Source organism: Megascapheus bottae, chromosome 15 (genome assembly GCF_031878675.1).
Source record: "Megascapheus bottae isolate mThoBot1 chromosome 15, mThoBot2.hap1, whole genome shotgun sequence".
NCBI lineage: Eukaryota > Metazoa > Chordata > Mammalia > Rodentia > Geomyidae > Megascapheus > Megascapheus bottae.
Window position 1 is genome coordinate 22773715 of NC_143523.1, and position 14166 is coordinate 22787880.

The 14166-nt window shown below is 42.0% G+C and overlaps 1 protein-coding gene and 1 pseudogene across 1 annotated transcript in view; both read right to left on the bottom strand.

Moving 5' to 3' along the window:
• The window catches only part of LOC150053951 (acyl-CoA desaturase 3-like), a 28077-nt gene that overhangs the window by 13384 nt on the left and 527 nt on the right, over positions 1-14166 (bottom strand). The window contains exon 2 of the mRNA XM_090346076.1: positions 11-287. Within this exon, the coding sequence (XP_090202202.1) occupies positions 11-287 (277 nt within the window). The remainder of the gene's footprint in view (positions 1-10; positions 288-14166) is intronic.
• On the bottom strand, positions 5787-8916 carry LOC150053952 (tripartite motif-containing protein 59-like; annotated as a pseudogene).

A 14166-nucleotide genomic window follows, 5' to 3' on the forward strand; every position in this document is an offset into this window, starting at 1 on the left:
AGCTGCTTACCCCAGAGCCAGGTGTAGGCCTTGCAGGCAGGAACCAGTGTGATCCCATACAGGGCTCCCAGGTGCAGCAGAGCCATGAGGATGACGTTTCTCCACACATACTCAAGCTTGGGTGGGGGGCCCGCCTCATCCTGGTAGGTGGGGTCATAGATGTCTTCTTTCATTTCAGGGCGGATGTCTTCCTCAAAGTAGAGGGGCATCTTCTTCAGCTTCTCTTTCCCATCCTGCAGGTCCATAGAAAGAGGGGCCTTGATGGTGGTTTTAAGGGAATCTGGGATCTACAAGGAGAGAACGTAGTGTGAGGAGAGATGCCTGGTAGGTGACTGGGTGCTCTCGGCTCTGTGCTGCAGCTGTGTGGAAGGTACAATAGAGGCACAGACCTTGCCAAAGTGCTTTACATGACGAGATTAAATAAAAGGTGAAGTCTCTAGAAATTGTGCAGCTAGAAGGCAGTAAAACTGGCTCACTGCATTTTCCTTCTTTCTTTCTTTTTCTTTTTTTTTGTGGGTCATGGGCTTTGAACTTGGCTTGGGTGCTGTCCTTGAGCTCTTAAGGCTACCATCCTACCCTTGAGCCAAGCCCCACTTCCCATTTCGAGAGGTTAATTGGAGATGAGTCTCAGGTTCTTTTGTGTCAAGGCTGACTTTGAAACTTGATCCTCAGATCTCAGTCTCCCAAGTAGCTAGGATTACAAGCCTCACAAGACACCACCCTGGGCTTGCATTTTTTTTTTTTTTTTTTTTTTGCCAGTCCTGGGCCTTGAACTCAGGACCTGGGTGCTGGCCTTGGGCTTTCTCAAAGTTAGAGCTTTAACTCTTGAGCCATAGAACCTTCTTTACCGAGGAATTGAACACTGGTCTTTGTGTATGCTAGGCAAGCACTCTACCACTAGGCTAAACTCCTGGCCCCAGGCTTGCATTTTCTTTAAACCTTGTGAAACAAAAGGTGGGGATTCAACTGCTCAAACTGCAGTTCACATCTTCACCAATAGATGGCAGCACATTAAGTTCTCTGAAGCTCTTGTCTTCCTGGCCCACAAGTCACCCAGAATCAGTAAACTGAGAATCAGGGAATCCCTGTCAAAGAATAAAAGAAAGGAAGAAAAATAATGTATATTCTTTTTCTTTATATATATGTATATATATGTGTGTATATATATATGTGTGTGTATATATATATGTATATATATATATATATTGTTTTAAGTTAAATTCCTGAACTAAGATTCAAGGTACCAGACCAGTCCAAAAAGCAAACACTCCTTCTAAATATCTAATTCTAAATGTCTAATTTCCCAAAGACAGAGTATTTCACAAAAGGGCAAGTTCTATTGTATTACCTTTAGCCCAATAAGAAGTTCCCTGCCTTACAAAGCAGCATCCTACAGCACCTTGATGTGAACTTATCATATTAAAAATAATAAATCAACTTTAATTTTCCTTTTTAAGTAGTGTTCTTAAAGCACTATAGCTTGGTAAGTAATATAAATTAGTATAAATCATATAAAAATCTCAAAGTTTTTCTTAATAAGTTGTTAAAAAGATGCAGCCAACTCTAACCTATCACTTTTTTTCTTTCTTCCATATATTTTTATTGTAATTAATAGAAGGGTTACATTATATTCACCAGATAGAAGGTGCATTATTTCATAAACATTGATACTTTTTCTCTCACTTTTTTTTTTAAATATGAAAAGGAGTTTCACTACAAATAAAAGTTCAGGATTGTGGACTTTACAATCTCTTTCTGGTGGTGTACAAAACAGCATGATTAAAGATTAGCTACTTCAGTAATTCTCAAAACATTAAACACTAGCAAGTTAAGAAAATACTGTCAATCCTAAAATGGTATCAACAGGCTTATGCTTTGATTTTATCTATAAATCATAGCAGTAAGAAACCCTAACAAGGTCGGGAATGTGGCCTAGTGGTATAGCATGAACGAAGCCCTGGGTTCAATTCCTCTGTACTACATATACTGAAAAAGCTGGAAGTGGTGCAGTGGCTCAAGTAGCAGAGGGCTAGCTTTGAGCAAAAAGTGTCCAAGGAAGCGGGGCGCAGTGGCTCATGCCTGTAATCCTAGCTGCTCAGGTGGCTGAGATCAGAGGATCATAGTTCAAAGCCAGCCCAGGCACTAAAAAAGTCTATGAGACTCTTATCGCCAATTAACCACCAAAAACTGGAAATGGCACTGTGACTCAAGGGGTAGGAAGGTAGCTTTGAGCTGAAGAGCTCAGGGATAACCCCCAGGCCCAGAGTTCAAGTCCCATGACCCACAAAAAAAAGTGTCCAAGGATAGTGACCAGGCCCTGAGTTTAAGCCCCAAGACTAGCAAAACAAACAAAGAACAACAAAAACCCTCTAACAAACCCTAAACATATTCATGGCTTTGCATTACTTCTGTGAGGTTGATAGCCTCCTCAAAAATCAGAGATTAAGTTTTTTTTGTTGGTTTTGGGATTTTTTTTTTGGCCAATTATCAGTCTTGAACTCAGGGCCTGGGCCCTGTCCCTGAGCTTTTTTTTCCCTCAAGGATAGCACTCTATCACTTTGATCTATGGTGACACTTCTGATTTTTGAGTAGTTAATTGGAGATGAGTCCCACAGACTTTCACACCCCATTGGCTTTGCACTGTGATTTCAGAACTCACTCTCTTGAGTACCTGGGATTATAGTTGTGACCACCACCAGCACCTTATGTCTTAATGGGGCATAGCTATTACATCCTTAAATAAGTTGACATAATTGGGCTAGTCTGATTCTGAGCATAAATTGACTTAATGCCATAATCGTAAGTGATGAGAGTATAGACCTTAAGAACTAGTTCTGTGAGTACAGCTCTGTTTCAATGAATGATGTGTGGGGCCAAGAGCATTTCCTAATCTAACCTAGAAATGGTGGCTCACATGCAGCCCATCTGAGGCTTACAAAAGCAAATCAACTTGGGAGTTCATGGACTCTGAGCCAAAAATCCTGCTGTGTTTCAATCCAGTTAGGGGAATCACACTTCAAAGGCTTCTCTTAAAAGTTCAGGAATGTAAGATTAATTAGTGGTACTTCTGCTTCAGCAAGTGAACAAACACCAGGTGGGAAAGTGCAAATGTTTACTGATGGATGCTATCAAAGTACGTTGAGAATGTCACTCCATAACTCCTAGAAACGTTTGCTTCTGTCCAAGAACTGACTGGATCCACAAGATTTAAACAGGACCAAACCAAAAATAGAATCTTTTGTTTGCTGGGTAGCATATACGAAGCAAGGGCTCTACTCCAACCCTCTTTTTGACCAGAGGTCTATGCTGCTCAGGCTGACAAACTCCTGGAAGCCCTAGGATTTCTTGCCTAAGGAGCTCAAGTTGGTCCTAAATACAATCTTTAATTTACATAAACTATAAAACATGACAGGTATTAAACACAATCACTATTCCCTAATACGATATCAAAAAGCACCAACTTACTTCACTTGCAAAGAAGATTGATGAACACTTCAGCACTCAATTACCTAAAAGGAGTTAGGTGTAAAACAGATCTTTAGGTAGTCCTGCATCATTTATTTGCTGCCCAATTAAAAAAATTAACATCACTATTCACTCACTTAAAAACCTTCAATTTACTAGGTGTTGGTGGCTCATGCCTATAACCCTAGCTACTCACGAGGCTGAGATCTGAGGATCATGGTTCAAAGCCAACTGGGGCCTGGGGCACAAAAGTCCCAAAAGTCTGTGAGATTCTTTTTTTTTTTTTTGCCAGTCCTGGGCTTGAGCTCAGGGCCTGAGCACTGTCCTTGGACTTTCTCAAGGCTAGAGCTCTACCACTTGAGCCTCAGCACCACTTCCGGCTTTTTTCTATGTATGTGGTACCGAGGAATCGAACCCGGGTCTTCATGCATGCTAGGCAAGCACTTTAACCACTAGGCCAAACTCCCGGCCATCTGTGAGATTCTTATCTCCAGTTAACCACCAGAAGACAGGAAATGGCACTGTGGCTCAAATGGTAGAACGATAGCCTTGAGCTGAAGAGCCCCACAACTGACAAAACAAAAAACAAACAAAAAAATACCTTCAAATTATTTCAAAATACAGGCCCATATGCCTAAGATTTGGCCTTGTTTTCCTCTTAAAACTTTACGTATACATGAACTACAAAGACAACCAGTGTAGAATAGTAAGATAAAATCTATTAAGAATGTATGTCATCCAGACGCGGTGGCTCACACCTGTAATCCTAGCTACTCAGGAGGCTGAGATCTCAGGATTAAGGTTCAAAGCCACCCAGGGCATAAAAGGACCTGAGTCTCTTATCTCCAATTAACCTCTAGAAAAGGGGAAGTGGGGCTTGACTCAAGGGTAGGGTAGTATCCTTGAGCTGAAGAGCTCAGGGACAGCACCCAGGCCGAGTGTAAGCCCCATGACCCAAAAAAAAAAAAAAAAAAAAAGAATGTATGTCAAAGTAGCATTGTCAACCTCTTATGCTAGTCAAAATAGAATGTACTATTGATGTACTATTGAATTAAATATTATATGTTTTTATTGTGAATTTCTGATAATGATGAAATAAACTAACTTTCAGAAAACATCTTATTTCTAACTAGCACATAATTTGTATCCAAACACAAGCCTGGACTGGAGTCATGACTCAAATGTAACAGTTCCAGAAGTGGTAGCACATCTGTCTAGCAAAGCCCTGAGTACAAACTCAGGTACTACCCCTCCCCACTATATATATTTGTTTCAAGTCTACAAGTCTACTGATATTTAGTTTGCTTCTTTAGCTACCCTAGTCTCCATTTAGCTGTGATTAGCCTCTGCTGTACCCAAGTAAACTTATTTTACAATTCAGATTTACATTTTCATTGATAAACTACTTCCCACATGAATTCCTTTTTTTTTGGTGGGCCCATGACCCCACCCCCCCCAAAAAAGAAGAAAAGAAAAAGCTGAATCTCTCATTCTTATCAGGCTCGACACAGGGTACTCTTTTTGAAGAAATCTTCATTTCAGGAATAAGAGCTTTCTTAATTTTCCAATTTCTCTTCTGCTCTGCACTTTCTTCTTGATCCTTTGCTTGCCAAGGTTGAATTTCCACAGGTTGGGCATTAGGAAGCAGTCTTTCTTTTGAGCATCTGTATACCATTGGCACACATCATCAATTTTTTTTTTTTAGAAATTTAAGTGGAGAATTTTCTTTTATAGATGTGGTCATGCTAACTACTCTCATATTTCTTTCAATCTTTCAGTGTGTGAAGTATATTCTTTTTTTCTTTCTTTTTTCTTTTTTTTTTTTGTTTGACTGTGAGGCTTGAACTCGGGGGTTAGGCGCTATCCCTGAGCTTTTCACTCAAGGCTAGCACTCTACCATTTTGAGCAACAGCATTTTGGTAACTTATTGGAGATGAGTCTTGTAGACTTTCCTGCCTGAGCTGGTTTCGAACTGTGATCCTCAGATTTCCGTCTCCTGAGTTTACAGGTTTACAGGAATGAGCCACTAGCACCCAGCTTGTGCAGTATGATCCTGTCTTTCCTTCCTTCCTTCTTCCTTTCTTTCTTCTTTCCTCTCCTCTCATTCTTCCTCCACCCCTCTTGCTCTCTTTTTCTCTCTTCCTTTCTTTTTGCTAGTTCTGGGGCTTGAAATCAGAACCTATGCCGACTCCCTGCGCTTCTTTTGCTCCAGTCTAGTGCTCTACCATTTGAGCTACAGCGCCCCTTCTAGATTTTTCTGTTTGTGTGGTACTGATAAATCAAATACAAGACTTCATACATGCTAGGCAAGCACTCTAACACTAAGTCATATTCCCAGGCCCCTGTTCTTGATGCATCGTGTTGCCGATATCACAGAGAAGTCAGGAAATTCTTCCTTCTCCTGTTCTAATGTATTAGTAAGCTGCATAAAATACTGGAGAACAACTTCCTTGTTACCTTGAACCATTTTCTCTGAATGAGATTTCTGCTCTAGCTTTTCAATAAAACCAGTAATATCTGTCCAGTGTGTGTCAGCGAGTTGTTTAAGCAGTCTTTACTGTGTCCTTTTGTTTTATTTTTCAGATAGGCACACTGAATGTCATCTATAGAATGTTGACCTAGTTAGGCAAATTTTCACAACCTCATTTTTTATCCAGCAGACAATGGTTGCCTACAGTGTTCAGAGCAGGTTAAAATATCTGGATGGTCTTCCTGCTGGTCCTTTTTTTTTTTTTTTTTTTTTTTGCCAGTCCTTGGCTTGAGCTCAGGGCCTGAGCACTGTCCTTGGACTTTCTCAAGGCTAGAGCTCTACCACTTGAGCCTCAGCACCACTTCTGGCTTTTTTCTATGTATGTGGTACCAAGGAACTGAACCCGGGTCTTCGTGCATGCTAGGCAAGCACTCTACCACTAGGCCAAACTCCCAGCCCCCTGCTGGTACTTTTCAATGATAGACCTTAATGCAAAATGAGCAGGCATAGAGTCAATACCACTTGCAGAAATTCAATAATACTTCTGCAATTAGGGCTCTGAGGGAGGTTCCCAAAGGTATCCATATCTAAAAATTACCAAGTGCCTCAAGATTTTCCAAAATATTTCTACAAAATATATGAGGACATGATAATATACAGGGGTCTTCAAAAATACTATAACAAATGTGACATGCTAAATTGTCCTTAAAATTGTGGATTTCCTTTTTCTTTCTTTCTTTCTTTCTCTTCCCCCCTCTTCATTTCCTGATTTGGGTACTGAATATCCTTTATCTCCAGCTTTTCCTGGAGGGTTCACTTGAGTCCCATGGGTAGAAACTGGCCCAGCTCTTTGCTCTGATGTGGGATATTCCCATGTGCCTCTGTTCCTAGCGGACTCTGCCATGGCAATGCCATGTGGACCTGCTAGGGCCCTGCCTTGCACCCCTAAAATTCAAGTTCCCCAACTGTGATCTGAGAACTCCCAGGGTCTGGAACATCCCCATCCCTTTCATTTTCTCTGGTGCTCTACCCCCAATTCCCCAGCTCTAGCCTTGAGAAAGTCCAAGGACAGTGCCCAGGCCCTGAGTTAAAGCCCCAGGACTGGCACAAAAAAAGAAAGAAAGAAGGAAGGAAAGAAAATGCCTTGTACATGCATGTGTGTGAATGTGTATGTGTGTGCATACAGTCTATGACCTGGTCCAGGCTGCATGTTTATGGTGTGACCTTTTTGGGGAGCTAGTCCTGGGCTTGAGCTCAGGGCCTGAGCACTGTCCTTGGTCTTTCTCAGGCTAGAGCTCTACCACTTGAGCCACAGTACCACTTCCAGCTTTTTCTATATATGTGGAACCGGGAAATAGAACCCGGGTCTTTGTGGGTGCTAGATAAGCACTCTACCGCTAGGCCAAACTCCTGGCCTCTATAACGTGACCTTTCAGGTTCTCAATAGCTGATTAGTCATCGCAGGGGCAGAAATCATGACAGGACTGGGTTCTGAAAGGAGACCTTAGTTATCTGGCTAGGACAGGCAGAAAGTAGCATCAGTGGCAAGTACAGTACTCTACTTCTTGATCCACAGGAAATATGTTCCAAGACCCTAGTAGATGCATGCCTGAAGCTACAGATAGTATTAAAGTCTATATACAAGCAGTGTGCCACTGCAAAAGTCCATCTGATAACCAAAATAATTGTCACATGACATACAGGTGGGTAACATATATAGTGTGAATATTCTGGGCAAAGGGAAGTTCTTCTAAACAGGATGGAGTTGTGAAGGGGGTACCGACAGATTCACTTTCTTTTTTTCCTCTCCTTAATTCTATTTTGCATCTTTATGTCTTCTCTTGAGTCACTCTCTTCTAGGAACTACAGATTACCAGATGGCAAGGAATCCAAATTATCCCCAAGCATCAACAAGCCTTACAGGATAATCACCTTATAAAGAAACCATCTGAATGACGACAATTACCTGCGGTGCTGAGATAATCAGTTTATGGAATCTAGATTGTTCTTTTCAGTCTAGCTCCTTCACAGCTCCTCTGTGATAATAGCTCCCCCAGAACCTCTCACAGGATCAAAACTAACATAACGATCCATTCAACCATTGACCGAATTATGAGTATTCACCCAGTCAGCTGTGTACACTATAAATATCTCCTTTGTCTTCCTTCCTCTCCAGTAAAATCTCCAAAGCTCCTGTCAGTAGATTTTTGCATCACAGAAGCTCTTAATCTGTTTTTTTTCCCCAATGTTGCTAGTTAATTAAAATATCCTTTCTTTGTCCTTGCCTTCCTCTGCCTTCACCATTATGGTTCTGATAGCTACATTGGGTAGATGTCATGGTATACTCTGTTGGAACTCTGGGAATTTAGGGCCCTAAACTCATGCAAGAATAATGGCAACAAAAAGCTTCTGCAATAGAAGCGCTGCCTTTCACCAGTAGAGGCATATTTGTTCCATTTTAGGTTGACAGCTATCATCTTGGGCCATCCACAGGCCAGGCCTGGGCACAGTTGCCCATTCCCAAACTTCATGTGCCCCCAGCCCATTCCCACCCCAAAGTGCACATAACCTCAGTCCCAACTGTGACAGTGACATACTGGAGCCTTAGTCCCAGCACCCATTCCCAGTCACACGCTATCCCTAATGTCCAGATGCCAGGTGCATGGACCTGACTATGTGCCCCAATATAGAATGTTTTCTGGTGATAAGCCAGCTATAGGATGTTTGGCACTGGCTATAGAATGTATGGTCTCAGCTGTGTACCAGATACAGGATGTTTTCCTTGCATAAGCCAGCTATAGGGTGCGTGGCCCTGGCCTGCTGCAACTTCAAAGATTTCCTGCTCCCAGCCCTTTCTCTGGTCTCCAGCCCCCAGCACCCTATAATTACCTCCCCTGCCTGAGAACAATTTGCTCTTTTCCATCCTGTGGGATATCAGCCTGTCCACTTTGGTGGACATTAAATCTTGCTTTCTTCTCCATGACTTGTGTTCCTGTGGTTTTTCTGGGATGGTACTTACAAACAGGACATCATGTGACCACTCAAACAGAAAATCAAGAACTTGACCAAACCAGCTTTAACCAATCTAACCAAATAACCAAGCAAGATCCCTATTTGTCCTTATTGTTATTATTGCAACAATATTTATTATTGCCATTATTATAATTTCCATCACGTAGCTGATGCCATGACACATCTTAAAACTCTAGGTAGCTACAATAAACAAACCCTATGGAAACTATTCACTCCTATTCTGAGAATTCCTTATCTCTCCTCAGCCCACAGATCTGCTGTCTAAAACCCCACAGGATACAAGTTATGTTGAGAACATCTACATTTACCTCGTGTGTGTGTGTGTGTGTGTGTGTGCTGGGCCTTGAACTCAGGACCTGGGTGCTATTCCTGAGCTTTTTTGTTCATAGAGACTGTCATATCAGTTGAGCCACAGGTCCACTTCCAGCTTTTCTGGTAGTTTGTCAGAGAATTAGTCTCACGATTGTCCTGCCCAGACAGGCTTCTAAGTGCAATCCTCCGGTCTCAACCTTCTGAGGAGCTAGGATCATAGGCATGAACCATTGGCACTCAGCTCCACACTTGCCTGTTTTGAGCATTTACTCCCCCTTTATAAGGAAAATTCTCTCTCATTCGTGACTTGGTTTGGTCTCTGAGTTCTTTCTCTGACAATGTTACAGTCTGGAAACACTGGGTTGAAGTCTTAATCTCCCTATCTGTCATGGACACTTCCCCAGCTCCTTTCCAATGGCACCAGTAAGAGAAGGACTACGCAGCATGACATATTTAAGACTTACAGGGTAGGAGTGGTGGCACACATCTATCATCTCATCACTACGAAGCTAAAGCAGAAGGATCATGAGTTTGAGGCAAGCCCGGGACACACTTCCTCCAAAACAAAAGAAAAGTAGGCGATCCAAATTTGTGTTAGAAGCTGGGAGCTTGTGTCTCATGCCTATCATCTTACCTGCTCACGAGGCTGACATCTGAGGCTTATGGTTCAAAGATAGCCTAGGCAGCAAAAATCGGAAGTAGAGCTGTGGCTCAAGTGTAGGGCACTAGCTATGAGCACAAAAGCTCAGGGACAGTGCCAATTCCCTGAGTTCAAGCCCCAGGAACAGCATTCAAAAATGAAAATAGAAAATTTTGTTTGAATCTCTTTAGACTCCTAGTAAATATGAAGCCCTGAATTCAAGCCTCAATAAAGAAAAAATACCTTTGCAGAAGCTTCTGCTAATCAACAGCCATTTCTGGTCATGTCTAATTCAAGAGCCTTTCTTTTTTTTTCTCTCTCTCTTTCCAGTCTTGGGGCTTGAACCCAGGCCCTGGTCCACCCTGAACACCAGCTCTATCTGACCTAGATTTTCACGCTCTGTGAGCCATTCTTTTCTTTTTCTTTCTTTCTTTCTTTTTTTTTTTTTTCCAGTCCTGGGTCTTGAACTCAGGGCCTATACACTGTCCTTGGGCTTTCTCAAAGCTAGCACTCTATCACTTAAGTCATAGCACCACTTCCAGCTTTTTCTGTGTATGTGCTACCGAGGAATCCAAACCAGGGCTTTGTGCATGCTAGGCAAGCACTCTACCATTAGGCCACACTCTCAGCCCCATGAGCCATTATTTTCAGATACAGTATTGCTCCTATGATATATTTCACTTGTAATATTCACATATATTAATTATCTTTAGTAATATTTTGCCATTTTTGTAAGTATTGACAGGCTCTGCTGTCTAATACTTAGATATGTAAAAGGTAGGTAACCTGGAAAATGAATTATTAAAGTTTTCATTTTTACATTAAATCTTAGTTCTCTCAGAGCTGAGCTAAATGTGTAGGAAGGACCCACCGTGGGTTTTATCTTCGAATGCTTTTGCAGTGTGCCTTCTCTGAAAGGACACTCTTCTCAAGGCTAGATGGTAATGGGGCAGGCCCAGAGGCCTCCTCTTCTATAGCCTAGCTTGTAGCTTAGCATGCCCCTTTTCCAGGCCTGTCTGGTCAAAGCAGTAAATAATCAGTGCTGCCCAGGGGGACTTCCCCCTCTCCCATAGTTCTGGGCACAAGCAACACCAGAACCCTTGATTAAGGACAGCTATCTCTCATCCCTTTACCTTGAATGACCATATAAGGCTACAAGACCACCCCATAATGGCCTTCAGGACTGAGCAGCTGCAGACCCCCTCATCGACCATTTGGACAGTATCCATAAATCTTAGTCTATCGTGATGAAACCCCTAGACCACATGCTCTAGGGTCTCCCCCTCCTCTCTGCCTCCTAAGCCCTACAGGTTATATAGAGCACCCCCAAATAGCAGCCAGTGCCAGTGGCCCCTCCACCCCACATTAAGCTTCTTCCTTTGTTCCCTGTATCTGATGTGTCTGGGTGGTTCTTGGAAAAGTCTGCATATTATCTAACAACCTGTGCTTTGCTTCCTCTTCTTATAGTAGCCTTATTTTTAGCTAGTGAGTTTTTTTTTTTTTTTTTTTTTTTTTGCCAGTGCTGGGCTTGGGCTCAGGGCTTGAGCACTGTCCCTGGATTTTCTCAAAGCTAGGGCTCTACCATTTGAGCCACAGCACCACTTTCTGGCTTTTTTCTATGTATGTGGTACCGAGGAATCGAACCTGGGTCTTCGTGCATGCTAGGCAAGCACTCTACCACTAGGCCAAACTCCCGGCCCTAGCTAGTGAGTTTTATAATAGCTCTTAAGCACTCGAATTGTCTACACCAGTCAAATTGTGGCTCTGAGATCACAATGACAGCTTACCCAATGATTTTCCTCTACCGAAGTGCATGAGAAAGAAAGAAAGGGGAAGCTGGAGATATATAGCTCATGGGGGAAGTGCTTGCCTGCCAGAAGCAAGTCCCCGGGTTTGGTGGCTATCCAACAAGGGTAGCTCATAGTCATGTAGTATTGTAGGGCTTTTCTTGGAATAAACTTCTCAAGAACAAAAAATTTATTCCAACAGAATAAAGATTAATTTGAAATATCAATTCGTTTCAAATTATAAGTTTTCTACTTGAAAAGTTCACATATAGGGCAGAATGTTGACAGTTGGTTAGAACAAGGGAAAAGGTTGTTGAAAGATAGGTTGAACTAGTTAGAAAATAACAAATGAAAAATCTGTTTTTCTTCAGTAGTAGTTCTTTTTAAAAATGTATTTGTATTGTTATTGTAGAGTTGATATACAGAAGGTTACAGTTACATGAACCGGGTGATTGATACAATTCTTTTTGAACCACTTTCCCCTTCTCTTGTTTTCTCCCAGTTTTTGCGTCTGGTCTCCACCCACAAGATGTAGAGTTCAGGGTAATGCTGGTGGCTGATGCTTTTAATTCTGTGTTTCTTGTGGCACTATCAAATCAGATTATTATTAATTTTAATATTAAAATGTGATATTTTAATTTATTTTTTTAAATTATTAATTGGGGGGGGCTTGAACTCTGGGTCTGGGCACTGTCCCTGAGCTCTTCAGCTCAAGGCTACCACCCTACCCCTTGAGCCACAGAGCCACTTTTGGTTTTCTAGCAGTTAATTTGAAATAAGAGTCTCACAGGCTTTGTAGTGTCTGGACTGCCTTTGAATCTCAGTCCTCAGATCTCAACCTCCTGAGTAGCTAGGATTACAGATGTGGACCACTGCACCTAGACAATTAGATTATTTTTTAAATTGTTTCTTTACTTCCACCTTATAAAATTCAGGATTATACACTTGCTCAAATGGAGCTTTAATTTCTGTTTTGAAGAATGGAAAATGTCCCCATTCATTGATCAAAGTCAATTAGATCCATAACAAATATACTGTAGTTGTCACATTTGAAACTTGTAATTCTTGTTGCTCAGGAGACTGAGATCTGAGCACTCCAGTTTGAAGTCAGCTTGTATAGGACAGTGTGAGACTCATTTCTAATTAACCACCAAAAGTTGGAAGTGAAGCTATGGCTCATAGGTAGAGTGCTAGCCTTGAGCACAAAAGCACAGGGATAACACCTAGACCCTGCGTTCAAGCAGACCAGCTTGCAAACAAACAAAAATTTAAAAAAGGAGAAGAAAGAAAGGATTGTATGCATAAATGGACAAGTTAAAAATGAAGCATCCTCCTACTGTAATATTCCAGACAGTTAGGTGGGACTTGAACCTGAAGTAAGGAGGCAGAGCATAATTAACTTCCTATAGCCATTCCGGTGCCTCTTGCTAGGTGGGAGGAATTCTCCATCCAGTGCAGAAAAGCCTAACAGGTGAGGGAGGCTACTCACTGCATGCAGATGGGGGCAAGGAATATCTGCAAAAATGCAGATAACATAGCCTCAACTTTGCATTTGGAGAATGAAGATATGGGGGAAGGTGAAAGGAGGGATGAGTTCTTGTCATGGTCAAATGCAGTCTGGCTGCCCCAAAAGATGGCCATTATACCTTTCCCAGGTCACCAAGGAATGAGTCACTGGAGCAAAGGGAAGACAAGGCTGCTAATGAAACAGCCAGGTTGGCAGCAAAAGGATAGGTGACGCCTATTGACTTTTTAGTCGTGACCCCTCTTCCAGAGCTCCCCAAAAGTGTGCTTACTAAGAAGAAGACCTGCGGGTGGAAGAACAAATACCTCTAAATACTTAGCCTTCAGGTTGGAAGACATTAGAAGATCCAAGCATTTTAATTCTTCATGCATTGGGAAAGCAATTTGTGCAACAAGCACATGGCAGAAATGAAGCTTTACCAATTATTGTCAAAAACCTACTTTAAGCTGGGTGCGAAGGCTCACGCTTGTAATTCTAGCTACTCAGGAGGCTGAGATCTGAAGATCACAGTTCAAAGCCAGCCTGGGCACTAAAGACCCTGAGCCTCTTATCTCCAATTAATCAGTACAAAACCAGAAGTGGTGCTATGGCTTAAGGGATAGGGTGGTGGTAGCTTTGAGTTGAAGAGCTCAGGGACAGAGCCCAGGCCCAGAAAAGCCCCACAACCTCAAAACAAAACAAAGCAAAACCTACTTTATTTCCTACCTGAATACCCTGTGCATAATATTGCTTCTAGGTATGTCATCTGCCACAGAGTAAATAACAAAATAAAGAGTAAGAGATTGTAGTACTCTGCCTGGAGAGTTCTGGGAAGTAGTTTTCACTGAGGTAAAGCTAGGGAAATATGGATCATAACTATACACAGGTGGTTATCACCATATGATGTCACCTTATGATGCCCACGGTCAGTGACCACAAGGACAAAACCTTGGTC